The 20290-nt window shown below is 36.2% G+C and overlaps 1 protein-coding gene and 1 pseudogene across 1 annotated transcript; both read right to left on the bottom strand.

The window, feature by feature from the left end:
- Positions 1–1403: 1403 nt before the first annotated feature.
- LOC115986351 lies at positions 1404–17857 on the bottom strand (annotated as a pseudogene).
- Positions 16328–19609, bottom strand: LOC115984509 (putative disease resistance protein RGA4). Its single transcript, XM_031107530.1, has one exon. It carries the CDS (start codon positions 19607–19609, stop codon positions 16328–16330), a length of 3282 nt encoding a protein of 1093 aa, XP_030963390.1.
- Positions 19610–20290: the final 681 nt, after the last annotated feature.

Raw genomic sequence — 20290 nt, 5'->3', positions numbered from 1 at the left:
GGAAAAACCCGAACCCAAAATTAGCCGAGGAGATTGTTAACCAAGGAATGGAGTTTCTGTACTGTGCAGCTTCGCCAAGGGACTTGACCTGCAGTATCATTAAAAGAGTTAGGTGGGAGAAGCCACAGGCTGGTTGGAAAAAATTAAACACAGATGGAGCTTCTAAGGGTAATCCGGGTTTGGCGGGTTGTGGTGGCGTGGTTAGGGATGAGAATGGTAGGTGGTTTGCTGGGTTTTCAAGGCGCATAGGGGTGACTTCCAGCTTTGAGGCTGAGCTTTGGGGGCTTCGGGAGGGTCTCATATTCTGCAGCAACCTAAACATTCATTCTTTACTTATTGAACTTGATGCTAAAGCTGTGGTGGATATTTTTCTTACTCCAAACTATCAAAACAGAGCTGTTTCGCCAATTTTGGATGATTGCAGGCATTTGTTACTTCAGTTTCATCAGGTTCAGCTTAGGCATTGCTTTCGCCAAGCCAATCGTTGTGCGGATATGTTAGCTAGGATGAGTTTTGAGCAAGATGTTGATTTTATTTCCTTTAATTGTCCGCCTGTGGACATTAGAAAGTTCTTAGATGAGGATGCTGTTGGTCTGTATGTGAACAGGGGATGTTCTATTTCTGTTGTCCCTGGTTAGTTTGTTGAATGAAATCATATTTTAACCAAAAAAAAAAAACAAGGTAGAATCTCATGCTCTCCCACATGAGATCGCTGCTTTTATATATATTAATGTGAAGCTCCCTCCTGAAGACTTAAATCCCGGTCCTTGCCCCCCACACTTCACAAGTATTTATATTTGTGGAGTGACCACCGCACCAAGGATGCACGGTGATAAAATTTCTTTAGTATATAACAATCTAAATAAAAAATAATTATACACTAATAGTACAATAATGACTTGCTCCCTCCTCTCATGTAATATTGAATTCCATTCATTTAATTCATAGCAAAAGTCACTATTCATACGAGAGGAAAACTATGTTATCATGTGTAGTTTCAAAATATTGTACAACTTAGTAGTTTCCAACTTTGCACTAATTAATTAGCTAATTAGATTGCCCTATTGAAGCAAGTGCCCTACAGGTAGAAGAAGACAAGAATAGATTTGGTAGCCATGTTCACCAACTCCATAAGTCATTGTCCATACTTTATAAATCAAGAATTTTAGAACATTATTCTCAATAATTTGACACACTCAAAACCCAAAAGTTCAACACACTTTTTGGTGGAGCGCAAGGCACGTTATGCACTTTATTACACTTCTTAATTCCTCTTTTCCATCCTTTGACAATAAATCAGAAGTAATAAGTGACACTGACTAACGAAACCAACTCACACCTGGAAATGCTGTGTATCTCTTCAAGTGAGATAGGTACATGTATTTCTTTTGAAAATATTCCACTTATTTAAATTGCAGACATTCTAATTTCTAACATATTAGTAAGTTGGTAACAGTAGAATTGCAGTGAAGAAGAAAGCAAATCCTTGACCATAACAAATCAAAATAGACAAAGATCATTTCCAGGGAACGCAGTTAAGCAAACTATCAAAGTCACAACTAAGAGTAATGGAGTACATTCCGAGGGGAATGAGAATAAGTTCCCATTTCAAGAATTCCATCAGTCACTTTCTCAACAGAACTACTACTCTATTCATCTTCACTTTCATCAGTCACTACTCACGTCATCAAATTCAGAATCCTCAGTGGCATGTTCACTTTCAGAGTCACTCAACACATACTTTGTCTGCGCACGGTTCACCCTTTGAGGTCTTGCTCTTGCTGGTGCAACGTCAATAGTTTCTTCAGTATTGGCAGAAGTAGAAGCAGAACCCGAATTTTCTTCATTTTCAGTCATTTCATGTACCTTACCAACCCTTCCCAACACACAACCACTTTCCTTGTTGAATGGAGATGCCCTCATCTTTCTCACTTTCTTCTCTGGTGAAATCCCAGAATTTTCAGCAGGCTTTAACATGTCAGTTAAAAGCTTCTGGCCCAATGTCTGAGGCTGCTGCTTATTGGCTGCACCTCTCTTCTTAGCCACCGCAGGGTCCTTAACTGCCTTGGCATTTGCAGCTGGTTTTCTCCCGCCTGTTTTCCTGGCTTCTGGAGCAGCTACAACTTCTATCTCACTATCTTCATCATCATCAACAATTTCATTAATATCATTATCATCAGCTATCTCTGAAACAGTTGCCAAGGGCTTCTTCTTCTGTGCAGCAGCAGCAGCCCTCTTGCTAGGTTCTTTCTTCTTGGCTAGTACTTTGGGCACTTCAGTCTCCATGGCTGTCGGGCATAAAAACAAAGAGAAATTTACCTCACAAATACTTACAGAAAAAACACTCCAACACATTCCTAATTATCATAGTAAAAGATCATGGAAAAATTCACAAGAAACTAATTATTAGTTCTGCTGAATCTCAAGTGGAAATTTTAGTTGGTGCTTGTAACATGGAAAATTTTTATCTATGTACATTACAGTATTTTGTTCTCTTATAATTGATTTTATGAAGAATAATAGAAACACAATTTCTCACACAAGATCATATATTATCTGGTTTGCAAACAATATCCCCAAATCATCCACTGTAATTTTTCTTACATTTCAGCTGAGTTGTGTAAAGATCATAATAAATAGTCCAATGAAATATAATAATATAGCATTTACCGGCTGATTGATCAGGAGATGAGTCGAGGTTATAGGCAGCAAGTCGTTCTTTAAGCTCAAGCACATCGTCGTTGTCGTCGTCGTCATCATCATTCAAGACTACAGTTTGCATTTTTGGCTGAAAAGAAAAGGTAATATCAACATGAGTTCTAGAGAAATCCTTTACAAGGAAAAATAGAACATAGGAACAGAAACAGAAACAGACCTTAGCAGGAGCTTTCCTAGAGCCTGCTCTGCCTTTGGGTTTTGCTGCCTCAGGAGCTTTCTCTGGTAAATCAAGCAGATGTAAACCAAAAATCAAACAAAAACTAATACATATAATAAACATAAAATTGTTTGACACTTACCAATTTCCTTTGCAGCCATAGATGACGAGACAGCTTCTGCAACAGATTCTTCATTATTTGCCTTCTTATTATTGTTCTTCCATGGGTTCTTGGGTGCTTGTCTAGTAGACTTCATAGCAGCTTCACCCCTTGCTTTGCCTCTCATTTTCTTTCTTAACTCCTCTGACAGAGCATCACTTTTCTCAAGCTCCTAAATGAATAAAACTAAACAGTCAAGAAACAGAAAGACACAAAAATAAACAAATCATCACAAGGAATTGTTAATTTTTCAGTCATACATCGAGTTGCCCCTCCAAAGCATCAAGATCTTTCCTCCAAAAGGACTGTGGAGTTTCCTTTCTCAAATCATCAACATCCTTATTGAGCTTATCCCTTTCAGCACATAGCTCCTGAACCTTCTCAATGGTCAAGCTTCCAATTGCCATGGCCAGTAGATACTCATAATCACTGATCTGTACCCCATTACTACTGCTATCAGCAGGAGATTTCACTTCTGTTTCTTCTATATCATCAGTTGCACCAGCAACTTCTGGCTCAACAGCTTTAGTTTTCTTTGGAAAAGGAGTGAAACCTTTTGTTTGCAGCTCAACAAACAGATCAGCTCTCTTCCTATTACTTACAATGATCTCTCCCTTCACAACTGCAAGGATAAACCTAACCTTTTTTTCCAACTTCAACAACTCCATTTCACGTTTGTTCAGTAGAAATTTCTGCACAAAATACAAAAATTGCAATTAATAATTGTTTCCCTAAGAAATGGCTGAAATTATTGAGTATCAGTTCTAATCTTTTGCTATGAGCATAAGTGAGCTCACCGTTCTTTTCTCATAAAATTCAAGTCTTAAATGAAAAAAATCTTCAAGAACTGCAGGAGGGAAAATCACAAACAGTAAGTTTGTTATCATGGAAATTATATTGGTAAATCAATGCAAAGAACTCCAATTTCTCTCACATACTTTGCTCCGGGTTGTCATACTTCTTAATCATGCCTCTTGGGTCAAATAGGTGCATATTAGTTGTGCTAATTGTAGTGGTCAGTTTAAATTTCTTCAGCAAACCCTCTTGAGTGACCCAAATCAAGTTCTCAGGGGTCAAGAAAACGTCAAATTCTACTGTTACGTCATCACAATTCATATCAAAATCCTGCAGCCAGCATTATTTTTCACGAGAAACTGGGTACAATCTAATTCACATTGTGGTGGATAACATAATTCTCAAGGACTTGAGCAAATTTACCTCAATGAAGGGATCTTTGCATTCTTTATTACTAGAAGAAATAGATTCCAGGAATTCCTTGTAATCTTGTGTCCATCTACGGATTGGTAGCTATGTTATCCTTAGTGTTGTCTCATTGACTTCCTCTATAGTTCCACAAATAGTGTAGCTACTCCCTCCTTCCTTTGCAGCAGTTTTCTCAATAGTTCCTTTAAACCATTTATACCATGGATCCATAGGCTCCATAGCATCACCATTCAACAAGTACCTAACATTTGCTATTATGTCTCTTGGGTTGTAATTAGGAATGTAAGAGCTCCAACCAGTCCCAATTCCTTCACTAACATTGACAAGAACTGTTGGTATAATTGGCATGTACCTAAAATAACCAAAAAATTTAAGTACAAGCCTTATATATATATATATATATATGGGAGTTCTTCATACAAAATGCTAAAATCCTTTCTACCAAATAGATAGAAGAATGGGGAGAAAGATACCAAGTTTGTTCAATTGATTGCCCATCTTCATTCAAGTAGTCAAGAAGGTCATCATCATCCTTATGGAACAGAAACTGCGTGATTGCAGAAAGCTGTGTATAGACATACCTAGCACTTGCATGATCTTTTCCTCCCTGAAATCAAACAGATCATTTGTAAATTCAAAATGTGATAATAAGATTATAACTAAAAATGCATACTGAACTAGATTCAGCTTTACAGAGTGATACATGAGGCATGTTCATCTCACATAATTACGAGTGCCAAATTGGCCATTTGGTTGAAGCAGGTTAATGTTGTTGGAGCCCACATAGTCTTGTGCCATTCCGATGATTGTACTCGCAAGACTCTGCTCACCATGATGATAAGCTGAATGCTCAGACACATAACCAGAAAACTGGGCAACTTTTGCTTCCTTGACAAAGTTCCTCTTGAAAGAGTAGAAAAGAATTTTCCTTTGGCCAGGCTTCAGGCCATCAACCATGGAGGGAATAGACCTCTGAAGATCTGCCATTGAAAACAATATAAGCTCCTTGTTGACAAAGTCACTGTATTTTATGAGCTTGCCTGTCTAATCAAGATGAGTACCAGGCTGCACATTCAGAAGGTGGAATATTAGATATATATTCATTCTCTTTATCTAGAAAAACACATGAAGAAAACATGGCAAAACTTTGACCAAAAACTACCTAAGCCAACTCTTCCTCTCTTCTATCTTCTTCTTACTGAATGCCAGTTCAATGGCCTCGCCATCCTATTCATCTTCCCAAATAAAATCTTTCCTGTGTTTCTCAAGATTTGCAAAGTACTCTCTTCCTTCCTTTGAGGTGCTTGTTCCCAACCCTTAAAAAGACACAAACAAATCAATATGCAAGAGACAGAAAACAGATAATAGAATAAAAGGTTCTGTAATTGGTTCACTTGTAACAAATTTAACAATGCAAACCTTATAGTACTTGATAGACCACCCACTTGCATTGCCCGTCAAATTGTGCTTCCATGACTCGTACTCAGGCATGGTATAAAATGATAATTGTGTCCCATTTTTGTGAGTTGCCTGCACAGATGATAAATGATTATTTTCCCTCAAGAAACATTCCACTTATATTGAAGTTGTGCTAATATTTGAACTAGTTAACTGAAAAGACCATCCTTCACAATAGGAGTGATAAAATCAATTAAGAAAGATGGAACTTTTAACAGTGATGGCCAATAAGAATGAATAAAATTGATCAACAGCCCTTTGATGTGGGAACCATCATGATCCTGTACAAGAATAATAGTTAAAATTTTATATTTGTTGAAGGCTGTCCATGTGCCTTGTAGAGAGAATCGCAAGCATAAAACAAGAACAAAACAATAAGAGAAACTTAAGGTGCACCCAATCAGTCATTATCATCAAATGACCATATCTCAAAGATTTTACATTGGTGTATTCTTTATGCTGCTGAAATTCAAGAATCTGCTTTATGTACCCAATTTCTTTATTCTCAGTGAGCTGTTTAGCGCTGGCTTCCCTCACATTGAGCAATTTACCTCTCAATGGGAACACACCATAGTAATCTCGACCCACAGCAGCAAGCCCAGCCAACTGTAATAGAATGAATAACGTCAAAAATCATAAGAAGTGAAACCCAATAGAGCTAACTTTAATGCTAAAACACTCTGCACAATGACACAACAACTTACTGCAAGAGCCTTAGCTGAATCTCCTTCAGTTAAAATCAAGGTACATTTATCAGATTCCTTTCCTCCTGCTTTGTTAGCATCATCTAGTTTTTCAATACCATGAATCTTCACTGTCTTTGTTCCATCACTTTTCTTAAGATCTTTACTTTGCTTAAAAGTTGCCCATGATAGGAGACTGTGTACAATTCCAGACTTTGAGACAGCAAAAACAAGTGGTTAATAAGAATCACTCTCCAGTATTTCAAGGGTAACATACTAGTGTCTAAAATAATGAAAAATAAAGTGAAATGAACCATTCTTCAGAAAATCTTGTGAAAGCTCACACTTGGACCCAAAATTGCTTTGATGAAGTGTCAAAGTTTCTTTTGTTTGGGAATCAAAAGCTGGGTTGTCAATAAGAGCATTGACAAAAACCCACAAGTAGTTCTTCACATTATGGGCTTTGATGTTGGCATTCTTGTTTTTCTTATTTACAAAATTCATTATATGGTTTGTAATTTGATTAGTGATATAATCAACATGAGCTCCACCCTTGGTTGTGGCAATCGAATTCACAAAGCTGACCTGGTTAAAAAACCAAAAACCATGTAAGTCTTACACAATTGCAATTTCAATTGACTCATTATCCCCTTTGCTACAAAAGACATAGGTACCTGTTGAAACCGCCCATCACTAAGACTCACGCGTATCTCCCACCTATCATTAACTTTCACATGATAGCTGAGGAAACAAATGATTCTAGTAAGCAATGATTACTATGAAGGGGGAAAATACAAATAAATAGAAACATTCAGAGTTTCATAGAAAGAACCTTGGAGGTTTCTCAGGTTTAGACTTAGCAGCAGAATCTAAGTAGAGATTAACATAATCAGTAAATGATTTTACAGGGACCCCAGTTCCATTCAGTTCAACTTTCACAGACTTCCCAAGGCACCCAGCCAAGTCAAAAACCCACTTTTTCATCAGCGCAACCACATCGTCCTCAAGATGAGTCATGTTAAATTTTGCCAAGTCGGGCTTAAATGAAACCTTAGTCCAGTTCTCACTCTCTTTGCACTTTGAAATGACTGGCTCAGATTTCATTCCCATGTTGTTGGAAAATACCTTCAGATCACCAAAACCATTTTACTAAATTAGCATATTGATGAGATGCTATTTTTTTCAAAGGAATAAGACTTGATTTACAACAGGATGCTAAAATTGCTCGACAAAATATCTATGAACTACATTAAACAATAAATTTCAGTGACCAATATGATGTCTCCACAAAGTGAACAGAACTCTGAACCACATTAGATAATAAAACACCCACAAATTTATGAACTATTAACATTTTAATTATAATATAATCACTAAAATAACCCATGAAACCCAGAACCTTGTGCATATGCATCTAGACAAGAACCCTTCTATAACTACACAACAGAAATACTTTTGTACAGTTTTTTTCCTTTTTATTTGATAAATAAGCCAAGACTAGAATAAAAAAACAGGATCAAAATTCTCACTGTAATAAACAATAACTGAAATTCACAGATATCCAAGAGCATTCATTCATAAACATAGTAAATCCTAAATTCCCAGTTGAACCAAAAGACTGATTGAAAAAACAAAGGAGTTAATTAAAAATTGGCCTACATCACATAACCTAAAATTGTATCAGTTCCAAGAATGAATCAAAGAAAACAAAGAACAACCACTAAACAAACTGAAACCCTAACTAAATCCATCATGCGCTGAAAACTCAATCAAACAAATCAAACACCATGAATCCTCACGAACCAGCTAAACCATATATGCCACCAAAACAAAGTCCAAGAATCCAAATCCAGCACCAAGAAAACCCTAAAATGTCCAACAGTCCCAAAACCCCAAAAATTGAAATCACCAACCCCAACTCATAACAACCAAAACCATATCCAAGAACCTAAAACCCTAAAATTCAAACAAAGAAACACATAAATAAACAGAGATATTGCATCAAAATCAAGTCCAAGAATCCAAATCCACCCCTAAAATTGTGAAATCCAAGTGCAGCACCAAGTGAAATCCACCCCTAAAATTGTGAGCTTCTAGAACACCAAGTGTAGCACTAGCACCTTTCTTTTCAATTAACACCAAGATACTAAACAAAATAAGGAGGAAATGCAGAAATTATCTGCTATTGACAAAATAGTTCTTAGCAACTTAACTTAAATTTTGTGAATTTTTGTTGTGGTTGTCATCATCAATTTTAGATACTACACAACACGAAAAGGAATAAGCACAAATACTGCACAACAAGCTAACTACTGCACTGTAGATGTATACGCTAGATTTACTCTTCCCTACAAACATTACCACAATATCACCAAGTGCCAATTTTGAAACTATTTACAAATTACACGGTGAAAAACCATGGCATCCAGATACGCCACCTAATCAACTCAGTTTGAGATACCATGATATAAATAAGAAATAGATAAAAGGAAATTTCACATATTTTGTTGAGTTGTAGAGAACAAAAATACTAATACCATTGAGTTGTTGTTGAAACCAAAAAGTTTTTCATTAAGCTCCATTTCTTGGAGAGAACAAAGAAGAAATTTTGATTTTGATTTCTATCAAGGACAGGGAAAAAAACAATGATATGTAGACATAAGTTTTCTTACCACTGAATTGGATCTCCTTCCAACTTTAGGATGTAACAAATCTTATGGAAAACCTCACATACTTCCTTTTGCATCTTAGTGGTAATATGGGACACTGATGAATTCCCAGTATCTACAAATCTTTGGAAACTCCTCACTGGTAAGGGCACAAATATCAGCGGCGAATCCACCTCTCCAATATCCTGCATTGCTTCATGCTTCATTCTCCTAAAAGTGACATACCCACCTCAAAAATAAATAAAAATTACCATTCAAAAAGAAAAATTTCCACAATCAACAGATGAGAGATAGAAAGAGTGCTAACCATCATTCAAGAGAAGCATACAGAGAGGAAGTGCAGATTTAAAAGCATTGATCTTTCTCATTTAGCTTGATTGAGATGGGGCCTTGCCTTCACCTTGTAAGCCAATTCCAGAAAATTGTATACATATATAAATAGAATGAAGCTTCAAGATGTGCTAAATCCCTTACTGAATGATAGGTCTCCTACAATAAATGAAATTTTTTATTAAAAACTGAAACGTGAGGACTATTCAGTATCAATACTCTGTTTTACAGATACTGAAATAAAATCAGGATGAAATACAAAAATTACTCTGTTAATTCAGATACTAAACTGTCTATCATTATTTGAAGATATAGTAGTATTTACCCCAAAAAAATAAAAAGTTCTGTAGATATAACAAGAAATTGAAATTAAATCAACCAAATACCTGCACAACATGCTGGTTCCTGCAGAATGGCTACCAGATTTTATTCTTCTCACAATATTACCCGATATCATCTTGTACCATTGATCTTTTACTCTGTTTATAAAGCATCTAAAACAGATCAACTCAGTTCAAAATACAAAGATGTAATTTGCCAAAATGAAGAAATAGATTTGGGAAAATTCACATATTCTTTTTCCTAATATGGGAAGTCATAAATTAAAGAATGAAAATCCTATGAGCATCTAAAAGAGGAAAAAAGAAAAGAGATATTACCGGTGAATTTGTTGACTTGTTGAGCAATTGCAGCGCCCAAAAGGTTTGATTAAGCTCCAAGTCGTAAGAGTAGGTTATTCATCTGAAATTTAATTACCAGGAAATTTAGTGAATTAGAAGAAATTGGATTTTTGATGTTCTATCAAGGACTGGGATAAAAGAGAGACTTAGATAGCTACCTGTCTATACGTAAGCCTGGGATGTGCTCAATCTTACTCCAATCTTCACCCGCTTCCCTTTCGCATCTTTTCGATAAGATGGGACATCCCCGAATTTCCAGTGTCTGCAAAGAGGTAAGGTTACAGATCCACTCCGGTATAGCCAACAAACTCGGACAACCGTTAATCTGAATTCTTTGCAAAGAGCTGAGATGTTGAATCCCCACCGGTAGAGTGGCCAAATTTGGAAGGAACTGGAATTCTAGGTTGCGAAGGCTTTGAAGGCCATGCTATTCCATCACATCTCCATCATTTGTTAAATCAACATTTTTAGAACCCCAAACTGTCAAATTCTGAATGGCAGTGAGATGTCGAGAGAGAGGGAGAGGACCACAACAATTACCTATCATTAAATATTGGAGAGAAATGAGGTTGCACTTGCACATCAACTCCTTGGGCAGAGTAAGAGTTTCCTCCATATCCCAAATTGACATGGACTTCAATTTGGAGAGAGGGATTAATGAGGAAGCGGCAAGTGTAGAAGAAGAAGATGTTGCTAAATTGCTAAAATCCTTTCTACCAAATAGATAGAAGAATGGGGAGAAAGATACCAAGTTGGTTCAATTGATTGCCCATCTTCATTCAAGTAGTCAAGAAGGTCATCATCATCCTTATGGAACAGAAACTGCGTGATTGCAGAAAGCTGTGCATAGACATACCTAGCACTTGCATGATCTTTTCCTCCCTGAAATCAAACAGATCATTTGTAAATTCAAATGTGATAATAAGATTATAACTAAAAATGCATACTGAACTAGATTCAGCTTTACAGAGTGATACATGAGGCATGTTCATCTCACATAATTACAAGTGCCAAATTGGCCATTTGGTTGAAGCAGGTTAATGTTGTTGGAGCCCACATAGTCTTGTGCCATTCTGATGATGGTACTCGCACGACTCTGCTCACCATGATGATAAGCTAAATGCTCAGACACAACCAGAAAACTGGGCAACTTTTGCATCCTTGAAAAAGTTCCTCTTGAAAGAGCAGAAAAGAATTTTCCTTTGGCCAGGCTTCAGGCCATCAACCATGGAGGGAATAGACCTCTGAAGATATGCCATTGAAAACAATATAAGCTCCTTGTTGACAAAGTCACTGTATTTTATGAGCTTGCCTGTCTGATCAAGATGAGTACCAGGCTGCACATTCAGAAGGTGGTATATTAGATATATATTCATTCTCTTTATCTAGAAAAACACAAGAAGAAAACATGGCAAAACTTTGACCTAAAACTACCTAAGCCAACTCTTCCTCTCTTCTATCTTCTTCTTACTGAATGCCAGTTCAATGGCCTCGCCATCCTATTCATCTTCCCAAATAAAATCTTTCCTATGTTTCTCAAGATTTGCAAAGTACTCTCTTCCTTCCTTTGAGGTGCTTGTTCCCAACCCTTAAAAAGACACAAACGAATCAATATGCAAGAGACAGAAAACAGATAATAGAATAAAAGGTTCTGTAATTGATTCACTTGTAACAAATTTAACAATGCAAACCTTATAGTACTTGATAGACCACCCACTTGCATTGCCCGTCAAATTGTGCTTCCATGACTCGTACTTAGGCATGGTATAAAATGATAATTGTGTCCCATTTTTGTGAGTTGCCTGCAAAGATGATAAATGATTATTTTCCCTCAAGAAACATTCTACTTATATTGAAGTTGTGCTAATATTTGAACTAGTTAACTGAAAAGACCAACCTTCACAATAGGAGTGATAAACTCAATTAAGAAAGATGGAACTTTTAACAGCGATGGCCAATAAGAATGAATAAAATTGATCAACAGCCCTTTGATGTGGGAACCATCATGATCCTGTACAAGAATTATAGTTAAAATTTTATATTTGTTGAAGGCCGTCCATGTGCCTTGTAGAGAGAATCGTAAGCATAAAACAAGAACAAGACAATAAGAGAAACTTAAGGCGCACCTGATCAGTCATTATCATCAAATGACCATATCTCAAAAATTTTACATTGGTGTATTCTTTATGCTGCTGAAATCCAAGAATCTGCTTTATGTACCCAATTTCTTTATTCTCAATGAGCTGTTTAGCGGTGGCTTCCCTCACATTGAGCAATTTACCTCTCAATAGGAACACACCATAGTAATCTCAACCCACAGCAGCAAGCCCAGCCAACTGTAATAGAATGAATAACGTCAAAAATCATAAGAAGTGAAACCCAATAGAGCTAACTTTAATGCTAAAATACTCTGCACAATGACACAACAACTTACTGCAAGAGCCTTAGCTGAATCTCCTTCAGTTAAAATCAAGTTACATTTATCAGATTCCTTTCCTCCTGCTTTGTTAGCATCATCTAGTTTTTCAATGCCATGAATCTTCTCTGTCTTTGTTCCATCACTTTTCTTAAGATATTTACTTTGCTTAAAAGTTGCCCATGATAGGAGACTGTCTACAATTCCAGACTTTGAGACAGCAAAAACAAGTGGTTAATAAGAATCACTCTCCAGTATTTCAAGGGTAACATACTAGTGTCTACAATAATGAAAAATAAAGTGAAATGAACCATTCTCCAGAAAATCTTGTGAAAGCTCACACTTGGACCCAAAATTGCTTTGACGAAGTGTTAGAGTTTCTTTTGTTTGGGAATCAAAAGCTGGGTTGTCAATAAGAGCATTGACAAAAACCCACAAGTAGTTCTTCACATTATGGGCTTTGATGTTGGTATTCTTGTTTTTCTTATTTACAAAATTCATTATATGGTTTGTAATTTGATTAATGATATAATCAACATGAGCTCCACCCTTGGTTGTGGCAATCGAATTCACAAAGCTGACCTGGTTAAAAAACCAAAAAACCATGTAAGTATCACACAATTGCAATTTCAATTGACTCATTATTCCCTTTGCTTCAAAAGACCTAGTTACCTGTTGAAACTGCCCATCACTAACACTCACGCATATCTCCCACCTATCATTAACTTTCACATGATAGCTGAGGAAACAAATGATTCTAGTAAGCAATTATTACTATGAAGGGGGAAAATAGAAATAAATAGAAACATTCAGAGTTTCATAGAAAGAACCTTGGAGGTTTCTCAGGTTTAGACTTAGCAGCAGAATCAAAGTAGAGATTAACATAATCAGTAAATGATTTTACGGGGACCCAAGTTCCATTCAGTTCAACTTTCACAGACTTCCCAAGGCACCCAGCCAAGTGAAAAACCCGCTTTTTCAGCAGCGCAACCACATCGTCCTCAAGATGAGTCATGTTAAATTTTGCCAAGTCGGGCTTAAATGAAACCTTAGTCCAGTTCTCACTCTCTTTGCACTTTGAAATGACTGGCTCAGATTTCGTTCCCATGTTGTTGGAAAATACCTTCAGATCACCAAAACCATTTTACTAAATTAGCACATTGATGAAATGCTATTTTTTTTCAAAGGAATAAGACTTAATTTACAACAGGATGCTAAAACTGCTCGACAAAATATCCATGAACTACATTAAACAATAAATTTCAGCGACCAATATGATGTCTCCACAAAGTGAACAGAACTCTGAACCACGTTAGGTAATAAAACACCCACAAATTTATGAACTATTAACATTTTAATTATAATATAATCACTAAAATAACCCATGAAACCCAGAAACTTGTGCATATGCATCTAGACAAGAACCCTTCTATAACTACACAACAGAAATACTTTTGTATAGTTTTTTTCCTTTTTATTTGATAAATAAGCCAAGACTAGAATAAAAAAACAGGATCAAAATTCTCACTGTAATAAACAATAACTGAAATTCACAGATATCCAAGAGCATTCATCCATAAACATAGTAAATCCTAAATTCCTAGTTGAACCAAAAGACTGATTGAAAAAACAAAGGAGTTAATTAAAAATTGGCCTACATCACATAACCTAAAATTGTATCAGTTCCAAGAATGAATCAAAGAAAACAAAGAACAACCACTAAACAAACTGAAACCCTAACTAAATCCATCATGTGCCGAAAACTCAATCAAACAAATCAAACACCATGAATCCTCACAAACCAGCTAAACCATATATGCCACCAAAACAAAGTCCAATAATCCAAATCCAGCACCAAGAAAACCCTAAAATGTCCAACAGTCCAAAAACCCCAAAAATTGAAATCACCAACCCCAACTCATAACAACCAAAACCATATCCAAGAACCTAAAACCCTAAAATTCAAACAAAGAAACACATAAATAAACAGAGATATTGCATCAAAATCAAGTCCAAGAATCCAAATCCACCCCTAAAATTGTGAAATCCAAGTGCAGCACCAAGTGAAATGAACCCCTAAAATTGTGAACTTCTAGAACACCAAGTGTAGCACTAGCACCTTTCTTTTCAATTAACACCAAGATACTAAACAAAATAAGAAGGAAATGCAGAAATTATCTGTTATTGACAAAATAGTTCTTAGCAACTTAACTTAAATTTTGTGAATTTTTGTTGTGGTTGTCATCATCAATTGTAGATACTACACAACACGAAAAGGAATAAACACAAATACTGCACAACAAGCTAATTACTGCACTGTAGATGTATACACTAGATTTACTCTTCCCTACAAACATTACCACAATGTCACCAAGTGCCAATTTTGACACTATTTACAAATTACACAGTGAAAAACCATGGCATCCAGATACGCCACCTAATCAACTCAGTTTGAGATACCATGATATAAATAAGAAATAGATAAAAGGAAAATTCACATATTTTGTTGAGTTGTAGAGAACAAAAATACTAATACCATTGAGTTGTTGTTGAAACCAAAAAGTTTTTCATTAAGCTCCATTTCTTGGAGAGAACAAAGAAGAAATTTTGATTTTGATTTCTATCAAGGACAGGGAAAAAAACAATGATATGTAGACATAAGTTTTCTTACCACTGAATTGGATCTCCTTCCAACTTTAGGATGTAACAAATCTTATGGAAAACCTCACATACTTCCTTTTGCATCTTAGTGGTAAGATGGGACACTGATGAATTCCCAGTATCTACAAATCTTTGGAAAATCCTCACTGGTGAGGGCACAAATATCAGTGGCGAATCCACCTCTCCAATAGCCTGCATTGCTTCATGCTTCATTCTCCTAAAAGTGACATACCCACCTCAAAAATAAATAAAAATTACCATTCAAAAAGAAAAATTTCCACAATCAACAGATGAGAGATAGAAAGAGTGCTAACCATCATTCAAGAGAAGCATACAGAGAGGAAGTGCAGATTTAAAAGCATTGATCTTTCTCATTTAGCTTGATTGAGATGGGGCCTTGCCTTCACCTTGTAAGCCAATTCCAGAAAATTGTATACATATATAAATAGAATGAAGCTTCAAGATGTGCTAAATCCCTTACTGAATGATAGGTCTCCTACAATAAATGAAAATTTTTATTAAAAACTGAAAAGTGAGGACTATTCAGTATCAAGACTGTGTTTTACAAATACTGAAATAAAATCAGGATGAAATACAAAAATTACTCTGTTAATTCAGATACTAAACTGTCTATCATTATTTGAAGATATAGTAGTATTTACCCCAAAAAAATAAAAAGTTCTGTAGATATAACAAGAAATTGAAATTAAATCAAACAAATACCTGCACAACATGCTAGTTCCTGCAGAATGTCTACCAGATTTTATTCTTCTCACAATATTACCCGATATCACCTTGTACCATTGATCTTTTACTCTGTTTATAAAGCGTATAAAACAGATCAACTCAGTTCAAAATACAAAGATGTAATATGCCAAAATGAAGAAATAGATTTGGAAAAATTCACACCTTCTTTTTCTTAATATGGGAATTCATAAATTAAAGAATGAAAATCCTATGAGCATCTAAAAGACGAAAAAAGAAAAGAGATATTACCGGTGAATTTGTTGACTTGTTGAGCAATTGCAGCGCCCAAAAGGTTTGATTAAGCTCCAAATCATAAGAGTAGGTTCTTCATCTGAAACTTAATTACCAGGAAATTTAGTGAAGAAGAAGAAATTGGAATTTTGATGTTCTATCAAGGACTGGGATAAAAGAGAGACTTAGATAGCTACCTGTCTATACGTAAGTCTGGGATGTGCTCAATCTTGCTCCAATCTTCACCCGCTTCCCTTTCGCATCTTTTCGATAAGATGGGACATCTCCAAATTCGCAGTGTCTGCAAAGAGGTAAGGTTACGGATCCACTCCGGTATAGCCGACAAACTTGGACAACGGGCAATCTCGAGGCTTTGCAAAGAGGTGAGATGTTGAATCCCCACCGGTAGAGTTGCCAAATTGTGGAACTCTAGGCTGCGAAGGCTCTGAAGGCCATGCCATTCCATCTCATCTCCATCGTTTGTTAAATCAACCTCTTCAGAACCCCAAACTGTCAAATTCTGAAGGGCAGTGAGATGTCGAGAGAGAGGGAGAGGACCACAACAATTATATATCTTTAAATCTTGGAGAGAAATGAGGTTGCACATCAACTCCTTGGGCAGAGTTTCCTCCATATCCCTAATTTCCATGGACTTCAATTTGGAGAGAGGGATAGACGAGGAAGCGGCAAGTGTAGAAGAAGAAGAGGTTGATGTTGCTGCTATTGATGTTAGGTTCTTTGGGGTTGCCGTGTTTATCACCTCCATTCTCAGTGTTTGCTCCAATGGCTTCAAGCTACATTTATACAGCTCTAGCTTTTCGAGATATGGAAAGAGAGGTAAGGATATCAGCTTAGGGCATTTCCAAATTTGTAAGTCGGAAAGATGAGGAAATGAAGGCAGTGAATGATCATGGAACTCCTCAACAGAATCCCTCTGTCGTTGCCACCATCCTTTTAGATTAGGGCAAATTCTAATTGTGAGTTGCTCTAGAGATGGGAGGAATGAAGAATCAGAGAACTCCCCGTTGTTTTCTCTCTCTGATATGTACTCCAAATCATTCATTTGCCAAAGAGAGAGAGTTTTGAGAGAATGAAAGTGATCCAACGGTGGAAGATGTTGGCATTTGTTACAGGCAAGTAAGGACAAATTTACGAGATTTGAAAGCGAAGAAATCGCACTTGGAAATTTCACTCCCCCGTATCTAATTAAATCCAATTCTTGAAGATTTGAAGGTCGGCCATGTGGGAGCAAGGCTTCAAGTGACTCTTCATCATACCCAACGTTGGACGCATCCACGTCATTTTCTTTTATCCATGAAAACTTCAAGTCTTGAAGATGTACTCTCACTTTCATATTTGAATCCTCAGATTCTGATGCATCTTCTTTCCCACGTATCAATCGCACAATCTCTAGTGTTCCTCTCAACTTGTGGCGCCTACTCTTCCGACTCATCACAGATAGTGAAAATGTTTGAAGCTTAGTTAATTGTCCCAGTCCACATGGCATGTGAGTCAAATTCAATTCCCCATCAATATATGTGAGGTTGACTAATTTGCTCATACCTCTAGGCAATTCTTTAATTTTACATCCAAAGAGTCTCAATGTTTGCAAATTATATAATCTTGTGATGGAACTAGGAAGCATCTTGATGGGATTATAAGATACATCGAGATACCTTAAATGCTTCAACTTCCCGATAGAACTTGGAATTGTTTCAATCCCCGTTGTATTTAGATCCAACAAGCGTATGAACTTCAAACTTGAAATAATTGCATTACAAGTTGACTTACCCAATTTTGTTTCTTGATAGTATGATTGAGTTGGCAAATGAAATGTTCTTATCCTACTTGCTTTATACAATGAGATTGGAATTTCCAATGATGAGAGAAACATTCTATCAAATGACACGTGGAGAGTTTTCTGATGAATATCTTCCTCTTTTGAATAAAAAGTGGCGCTATCATTTGCTGCTACTGATTTCGCAAGGTCATGCATAAGGTCATGTACTTTGAATCGTGATATATTTCCCCACATATCTTCTTCAACTTCCTGAAAAAATGATCTCCAAAGTAATTCCATAAAATAGTCATGACCAATATCTTCTAGGCATTGGTTTTGATTTGAAGACCTAATGAACCCTTGTGCCATCCACATTTTAATCAATGTTGGTTTATGAATTCGAAAATCCTTCGGAAATAAACAACAATAAGCAAAGCATTGCTTCAAATACGACGGAAGATGATCATAACTCAATTTAAGTGTTGGTAGGATATCATCTTCTTTTTGAGCCACTTGTGAAAGTTCATTATTATTAAAAGACATCCATTCTTTTTCTGTGTTTTTAAAATATAATAAACTTCCTATAGTCCTTATGGCAAGAGGGACTCCTCTACATTTTTCAAGGATTTCATTTCCAACTTCCTTAAAGATTGGTTTCTCTGCATCTTGTCCATTTTCAAATGCCATTTGTTTAAATAAAAACCAAGACTCTTTTTCATCTAAACCCTTTAACACGTATGGTGGAACCGTTTGTGTAATCTTTGCAACTTTATTACTGCGTGTTGTCACTATTATTCTACTATCTCTTGCTCCGCCCATTAAAAGATCTTTTAGGCTAAGCCATTTATGAGGATCCTCATTCCATACATCATCCAACACAAGTAGGTATCTCTTTCCATCAATTTCTTTCTTAAGATCATTAATCAATGGGTTCATTTCAAGATTTTCTTGTTTCATATTTTTTGCGCACTCTAAAATTTTTTTAACAATTACTTTTACTTCAAAGTCATCAGAGACACACACCCAAAGCTTTTGCTCAAAATGATTTCGGATTTTTTCATCATTGAATACAAGTTGAGCTAAGGTAGTCTTTCCTAGTCCTCCAAGTCCTACTATCGGAAGGACCAAAACACTCTCCTTAACATTGGGATCCAAAAGAATTCTTATAATATCTTTCTTATCATTGTCTCTCCCAATGACTTTTTCAGTAGGTACAAAAGAATGAGTTTCTCTCATCCTATAACCCCTCACTTGTGTCTCTACAGGATGTTCCTCTAAGTGGAACTCCCTATCCTTTTTTATGCCATCTAGCCTATCCCTCATTGCCTTAACCTTATGACCCATTTTAAAACCATATGCAAGCTGGTTCGATTTGGAAAAGAAAATGCGTACCTCTTTTGCCTTCTTATTTCGTGTCATTACCTCCCGTCGTAAAGCTTCAGTGGAGATGTCATCCAACAAGTTGTCTGCATCATAAATGGCATCCTTCAGCCTTTTCAACCACACTTTGACTTGATTGTTGTGCTGCTGCTGCTCCTCAGCATCCAGAAGCACAGCACTGATTGTCAAAATTGTGTCTTTGAGCCTTTCAATCTCGTCTTTGAGACCCCATAGTAGTCCAATCTCCTGGATTGCAAGGTTGCTGGCTTTCTCAATCATTCCCTTAGCAACTTCGAAAAGAACTCCTTCGGCCATTTCTTACTGGGAATTAAATGAATGCTATCTTTGTGAAAGGGGAAAGATGATAACAAATTTTTTTGAGGAGGATGAACTAGACAGAGCAACCAATATATATACTAATTGCTTTTGCGTGCTTGCATTACATTGATAATAACGCACGTATTCTTTGCTTATGAACGATGACAAACAAAATATTCTCCTTCACATATGTCAAGTATGTTTGATTCTTCTCTCTGCAAACAAGAAATGGTCTCCTTCACATTCACAAAGTGTCAGCTTGTTATGTCTGATTCTTTTCTCTCTCAATAGATTGCCCATTTGTTAGGTCACCTTATGATATGATCTCACTAAAAATAATTAAATTAAAGAAAAAGTTGATTCCTTCCCGTTAATCATTACCTTTGTGTTCCTTTAAATAAAAATATACTCCAAAATCATGCAGAGCAAAAAGCAACCTATAAATTCTCAAGAATCTAATTACAAGGCTTAGAACTTTGTAATTATCAAGTATCTAATTGAGCCTAAGATTTTTTATTCTATGTAAGCTTTTTTTATTTCATAGGTTTATATTGTTATTTAAATCGCTTTAACATGACAAATTGCATTTCACTCTTCACCATTATGGTTCGTGTAGTAACTCTAAGGACTAGCCGTCCCCCACATAATTTTGAAACATTTTGTAAGAAAGTATCTTAT

The sequence above is a fragment of the Quercus lobata genome, chromosome 4 (assembly GCF_001633185.2).
Source record: "Quercus lobata isolate SW786 chromosome 4, ValleyOak3.0 Primary Assembly, whole genome shotgun sequence".
NCBI classification, from domain to species: Eukaryota; Viridiplantae; Streptophyta; class Magnoliopsida; order Fagales; family Fagaceae; genus Quercus; species Quercus lobata.
Note: the sequence above shows the minus strand (reverse complement) of the source record. Positions and strands in the feature narration are given on the sequence as shown.